A 6541-nucleotide genomic window follows, 5' to 3' on the forward strand; every position below is an offset into this window, starting at 1 on the left:
CGACTGAGTGACTTCACTTTCACGCATTGGAGAAGGAAATGGCAACCCACTCCAGTGTTCTTGCCTGGAGAATCCCAGGGACGGGCGAGCCTGGTGGGCTGCTGTCTATGGGGTCGCACAGAGTGGGACACGACTGAAGCGACTTAGCAGCAGCAGCAGGTCCATCCATGTTGCTGCAAATGGCAATATTTCATTCTTCTTTTATGACTGAGTAATAGTCCATTGTCTATATGTACCATATCTTCTTTATCCATTCCTCTATTGATGGACATTTGGTTGTTTCCATATATTGGCTGTTGTAAATAGTGCTTCTATGAATACTGAGGTATGATTGTATATTAAAAAGGATGTTGCTTTTTTTATTATTTATCAGTATTTTATATTATTATAAAATAATATTTTATTATCATGGTTTTATTACCATGAGTGGACTAGTTACTTTCAGTGTTTTGTTTAGCAATGTTAATAACTTAAGCCATTTTTTCTTTTTCTTTCTTTAATCCTCTTATAGAATAAATTGGTGGAAGAAATGCTGAAAATGAAAGGAGAGTAAGTACACTCTTGTAATTCAAGTTGTTGTTGACCTTTTCTTTATTAATACCAAGCAGTATTCCTCTAAAGGAAGAAATAATTATTATAACCACAAGGTAAGAAAATTCTTTGCTTTCTGTAATAGTGAACACAGTATGTGAACACAGTAGGTGGTTACAAAATTCTTGCCTTAAATGCCTCTTGCCAAAGGGGTTCCTCGTGTGAAGCCATTAAAAAAATATATATATCTTAAAGAAGTAAGTGCCAGGAAAACTTTAGTTTCCCTGGGGCAATTGATGGGTTTTCGCTTCTTGGACAGTGTGACCAATGAGAACCGACCAGATTTCCTTCTCAACTTCATTTAAAACCTTGAGGCCCTCTCAGACCCATAGATGAATACTCTGAATTCTTCTGGTCTTGACTTTAGGTTTCTTTATATGTTCCCTATGGACATAATTTTATTTTATTCATTTAGTTTCATGTTTTAACTTATGTAATCTTATAAACTGCCTCAGTTCAGTTCAGTTCAGTTCAGTAGCTCAGTCGTGTCCGACTCTTTGCGACCCCATGAATCACAGCACACCAGGCCTCCCTGTCCATCACTAACTCCCGGAGTTCACTCAAACTCATGTCCATCGAGTTGGTGATGCCATCCAGCCATCTCATCCTCTGTCATCCCCTTCTCCTGCCCCCAATCCCTCCCAGCATCAGAGTCTTTTCCAGTGAGTCAACTCTCTGCAATGTGGTGGGTTCAAAAGGACTTTATCAGGGGAAAAATACTCAGAGGAGTGCTCAAGATTGTGCCTTAGCCAAAATTAGCATGCCTGCAGGGCAAGTTGAGAAAAACCAATATCTGGCAGTGGCATAGAGATAACCATGCTCAGCTCAGACCGGTTATTATTTACTAATTTTGGGGAACTGGGTGTGCTTCTCCTCTGCCTTTCTTCTCCCAAACTGAGTTTTTATAAAAATTAAATGGGTAGGAAACTGTAGTGTCTGCCATGCCACAAAGCCTTTTTTTTCATCAAACAAAAGCAAAGTACTTAAGACAAATGCAGAACAGCTCCAGGTCAATTAGGAAAACATCAGTGCCACCCACACTGTCCTGAGGTTCCACAGAATGTAGTCTGAAAACACTGCCCCAGGAATTGTTGGCTCTAAATGATATATTCTGTGTATTACATCATTTAAATTATCAGTGTTGTATTCCATATGCATTGTAAAATAAATTAAAAGTATTTGTTTCTTTGGGAAGGTTATAGGATTAAGTTAGTTTTGTGAAATTCTGTATAATTTTTTGGTAATCCTTTTTCCTTTCCCTCTTGAACACTTAGTTGTTTTTGAACACTTTTTCTTCAACTTTTTTTTATATTGGAGTATAGTTGATTAACAATGTTATGTTAGTTTCAAGTGTACAGTAAAGTGATTCAGTTATATGTTTCTGTTCTTTTTCAAATTCTTTTCCCATTTAGATTATTACACAATATTGAGCAGAGTTCTTGTGCTATACAGTAGGCCCTTCTTGGTTATCTATTTTAAATACAGTGGTGTATACATGTCCGTCCCACACTCCCCGTCTACTTCTCTCTGCCACCCTTTCCCCTGGTAACTGTAAGTTCATTCTTCAAGTCTGTCAGTCTGTTTCTGTTTTATAAGTAAGTTCATTTGTATAATTTTTTTAGATTCCACATATAAGCAATATCATAGGTTATTGGTCTTTCTCTGTCTGGCTTATTTCAATCAGTATGACAATCTCTGGGGTAACCCTTCTTTTTAATGTTTATTTTCAAGTGATAGTTGCATAAAGTGCACATCCTTGAAGAAATGACTACTCTCCCATCGTCTGAGAACCAGTTTTTGAAATCAGAAATGATTACTCTAAGGGGCACTGAATAAATCTTGCAGACTCTAATAATACTTAAGTAACAGTTTCCTCCAAGGGCTACATCTAAAAATCTGCATTCTAACTTTTTGTTGTCTAAAAAAATGGATTATGGAACTTTGAAAAATGTAAGTTTGGGGTAAGCAAGCATTAAAAAAAAAAGCTTATATTGCAACTCTTGCTATCTTCCTGTTCTGTCAGAAGGGGAGGACTGAATATTAGTGATACTTTCAAATCAAAATCCTGGGCTTGGGTGACAAATGTCTGATTTGAGTACTGTCTTATACTTGTGTCCCTTTGGAATATTATAACTCGATAGTTACCATTACAGCCTGGAGCAGCTCCAGAGCACCCTTCAGAACAAAGAGACCGACTACCTGACGATGACTGAGGAAGTCAAACGAGTCAGAATGTTGGAGTCTAAAGCATTCCAAGAAAAGGAACAACTGAGATCAAAGTTCGAAGAGCTGAAAGAAGAAAAAGAGAGAACATGCCAGGTGCATTTATGTGTTGGTTTTATGAACAGAGCCGATCAGCATAAGGGTGCTGGCTGGGATTGGGCACCCTGTAGTTGAGAGTTGCTCAGAGCACGTAGAGATGTGTGGTCACGAAAGCTGGGAGCCTGGGCTCTGTTTCTCCCTCCCTCTCCTCCTGGAAGGCATGCAATAATGTTATTTTAAATGAAAAATTCAAAGCAGCTCATTTTTACCTTCCCTGTATTGATTTCCCTACAGGAGATGGAAATGTTAAGGAAACAGGTGGAGTGTCTGGCCGAGGAGAATGGAAAGTTGGTGGGTCACCAAAACCTCCATCAGAAGATCCAGTACGTAGTGCGGTTGAAGAAGGAAAATGTCAGACTTACTGAGGTAAACTCCTGATTGTTCTAAATAGGCTCATGCTGATTTTTAAATGATTATTTAATTAAAATTTAATTATTGAATCACTCAACTGCTTGGAAAAAAAGTTGGCCACTGCTAGTCCAAGCGTAATTCGGTTATCGTACCAATGAGATTCTTGTTTACCGTTAAGAGTTTATCAGTGGAAATTTAAACTTAATGCATTCTGAGAATACTTCTTCCTATAAGAATTAGAGCCTAAATTTTTTTTCTTTTCTTTTTCTTACCAGGAGTCAGAAAAGTTGCGTGCTGAAAATTTATTTTTAAAAGAAAGGAAAAAGAATGAGCCATAAAGATCCTGATCAACTGCCTACCTTGTTGGGAGACTTTTTTTCCCCTTTTATAAAAGTAAGAGCTACCCATGCCTACTTAGTAGAGCTGAATTAAGAGCCATGACTATTAATGGTGTACCTGGGGGCAGGGGGTGGGGGTGGTGGCTGACCCTCAAGTTTCTGAACACCGCATCTGTACATACCTGTGGCAACTGGCAGTCTGCAGTTAGAGGCTGCCATTTCAAAGCTTTTAAAGTCACCTGTAAATATTGGGAAACCTTTTCCTTTTTAAAATAAAAGCCTGTAACTGAGGCTTTACAGGGAAACAGGGATGTTGGCCAGATTAATTTTTTCCTTCTATACTGCCATAATCTCCTTTGAGTCTTGCATCAGAAACTCCAACAATATTACAGGGGTTTCAAAACTTCCAGTGAAGTTAGTGACTCTGCAGTGTGTATGGATAGCAGACTTGTTAATATAGATTATTTTAATATTCCTTGAAGTGTTCTCAGGAGCCTTTTTTGTGATTGTAAATATGGCCTTTTTTAAAATATAATAAAATACTTTAAAAATATACATTTTAATAATGTAATTTATAGTGTTCATTCATCATATACTTATTGAGTATATATACTTACTGAGCAGCTGCTATATGCCAGGCACTGGTCATCAGTGATCAAAGCCAACAGAAACCCTGCCCTTGTTACAGGGAAGAATTGAGTCCATGTTGGATCTGTTTCTTTCACTTTAACCTTTGCTTCCCATTAGTTTTGTTCACTGAAAGGATATTGTCCGTACATACTAGCCTGCCTCAGAGAACCCTGTCCCTCTGGCCTGAATGTTAAACCAAAATGCCTTTGTTCAGGATCCTGTCTACCTGTGGATGACTACAGAAAGGAAGGAATTAACACATCCCCTCCCGGGGCTGGCCACTCCAGGAGATATTTGCCAGAATAATGGCCTTTTTACTTTACTTCTTCACCTCTCCCACTCTGTTCTATAAAGGAAACTGGCATCCAGACCCCAATAAGATGGTAGCTTTGAGACTTTAGTCTACCATCATCTCAGTCTGCTGGCTTTCCAAATAAAGTCATATTCCTTGCCTCAACACATCGTCTCTTGGTTAATTGGTCTGTCATGCAGCAAGCAGAACAAGCCTGGACTCTGTAATACCCTTAAAGAACTTCTGTGTATCAGCACTTTTTATTTATTGGGAGTAACCGACTCGATGGACATGAGTTTGAGTGAACTCCGGGAGTTGGTGATGAACAAGGAGGCCTGGCATGCTGCGATTCATGGGGTCACAAAGAGTCGGACACGACTGAGTAACTAAACTGAACTGAATATTCCATTTTGTAGACATGCCACATTTTATTTACTTACCTCTCAGCGGACATTTTGTTACCAAACCAAACTTGGGTTAGCTCACCACATCTCCGTATGCAGTAAAGCCAATCACCTGACACCAGGTTGTGGTGAAGAAAGGTGCAGGTTCACTGCAGGGCACCAACTCCCCTACAGATTTCAGCAAAGCATTTTTAAAGGTAAGGTGAGGGAGAGGTGTCCCAGGGTTTGTGGTCAGTTTGTGCCCCATTCTCTGATTGGCTTTAGAAAAAGCAGAGGGACCAGAGATCAAATTGCCAACATCCACTGGATCATCGAAAAAGCAAGAGAGTTCCAGAAAAACATCTATTTCTGCTTTATTGACTTAGGCCAAAGCCTTTGACTGTGTGGATCACAATAAACTGGAAAATTCTGAAAGAGATGGGAATACCAGACCTCCTGATCTGCCTCTTGAGAAACCTGTATGCAGGTCAGGAAACAACAGTTAGAAGTGGACATGGAACAACAGACTGGTTCCAAATAGGAAAAGGAGTCTGTCAAGGCTGTATAATGTCACCCTGCTTATTTAACTTATATGCAGAGTACATCATGAGAAACCTGGGCTGGAAGAAGCACAAGCTGGAATCAAGATAGCTGGGAGAAGTATCAGTAACCTCAGATATGCAGATGACACCACCCTTATGGCAGAAAGCAAAGAGGAACTAAAGAGCCTCTTGATGAAAGTGAAAGAGGAGAGTGAAAAAGTTGGCTTAAAGCTCAGCATTCAGAAAACAAAGATCATGGCATCTGGTCCCATCACTTCATGGCAAATAGATGGGAAAACAGTGGCTGACTTTATTTTTCTGGGCTCCAAAATCACTGCAGATGGTGATTGCAGCCATGAAATTAAAAGACGCTTGCTCCTTGGAAGAAAAGTTATGACCAACCTAGACAGCATATTCAAAAGCAGAGACATTACTTTGCCAACAAAGGTCCATCTAGTCAAGGCTATGGTTTTTCCAGTGGTCATATATGGATGTAAGAGTTGGACTATAAAGAAAGCTGAGAGCTGAAGAATTGATGCTTTTGAACTGTGGTGTTGGAGAAGACTCTTGAGAGTCCCTTGGACTGCAAGGAGATCCAGCCAATCCATCCTAAAGGAGATCAGTGCTGGGTGATCATTGGAAGGACTGATGCTGAAGCTGAAACTCCAGTACTTTGGCCACCTCATGCGAAGAGCTGACTCATTTGAAAAGACCCTGATGCTGGGAGGGATTGAGGGCAGGATGAGAAGGGGATGACAGAGGATGAGATGGTTGGATGGCATCATTGACTCAATGGACATGAGTTTGGGTGAACTCTGGGAGTTAGTTGGTGATGGACAGGGAGGCCTGGTGTGCTGTGGTTCGTGGGGTCACAAAGAGTTGGACACGACTGAGTGACTGAACTGAAAGGAACTCTGATTGGCTGATAGTGAGATAACAGGGTGCTATCACATCAGATTATCAATCCTTAGGTGCCAGAAGGTCAGGGGCTATGCACTCATGTTCATTAACTCCTTCCATTTAGCAGGGTGTTTAGTATCTATAAAACACCTCAGGAAATATGCCATCAGATCCTATTATCTAGGTACTTAT

The 6541-nt window shown here is 40.1% G+C and overlaps 1 protein-coding gene across 4 annotated transcripts in view; it reads left to right on the forward strand.

Moving 5' to 3' along the window:
* The window catches only part of KIF15 (kinesin family member 15), a 56833-nt gene extending 52678 nt beyond the window's left edge, over positions 1 to 4155 (forward strand). For 3 of the 4 annotated variants that reach the window (XM_019984377.2, XM_070776209.1, XM_070776211.1), the window contains 4 exons: positions 512 to 549; positions 2745 to 2910; positions 3148 to 3279; positions 3540 to 4155. In XM_019984377.2, coding sequence (XP_019839936.2) covers positions 512 to 549; positions 2745 to 2910; positions 3148 to 3279; positions 3540 to 3602 — 399 coding nt within the window. In that variant the 3' untranslated portion in view covers positions 3603 to 4155. Of the gene's footprint in view, positions 1 to 511; positions 550 to 2322; positions 2712 to 2744; positions 2911 to 3147; positions 3280 to 3539 lie in introns of those variants that run through there. The other variant, XM_070776210.1, reaches the window with a different exon arrangement.
* Positions 4156 to 6541: the final 2386 nt, after the last annotated feature.

This window comes from Bos indicus, chromosome 22 (assembly GCF_029378745.1).
Source record: "Bos indicus isolate NIAB-ARS_2022 breed Sahiwal x Tharparkar chromosome 22, NIAB-ARS_B.indTharparkar_mat_pri_1.0, whole genome shotgun sequence".
Taxonomy (NCBI): domain Eukaryota; kingdom Metazoa; phylum Chordata; class Mammalia; order Artiodactyla; family Bovidae; genus Bos; species Bos indicus.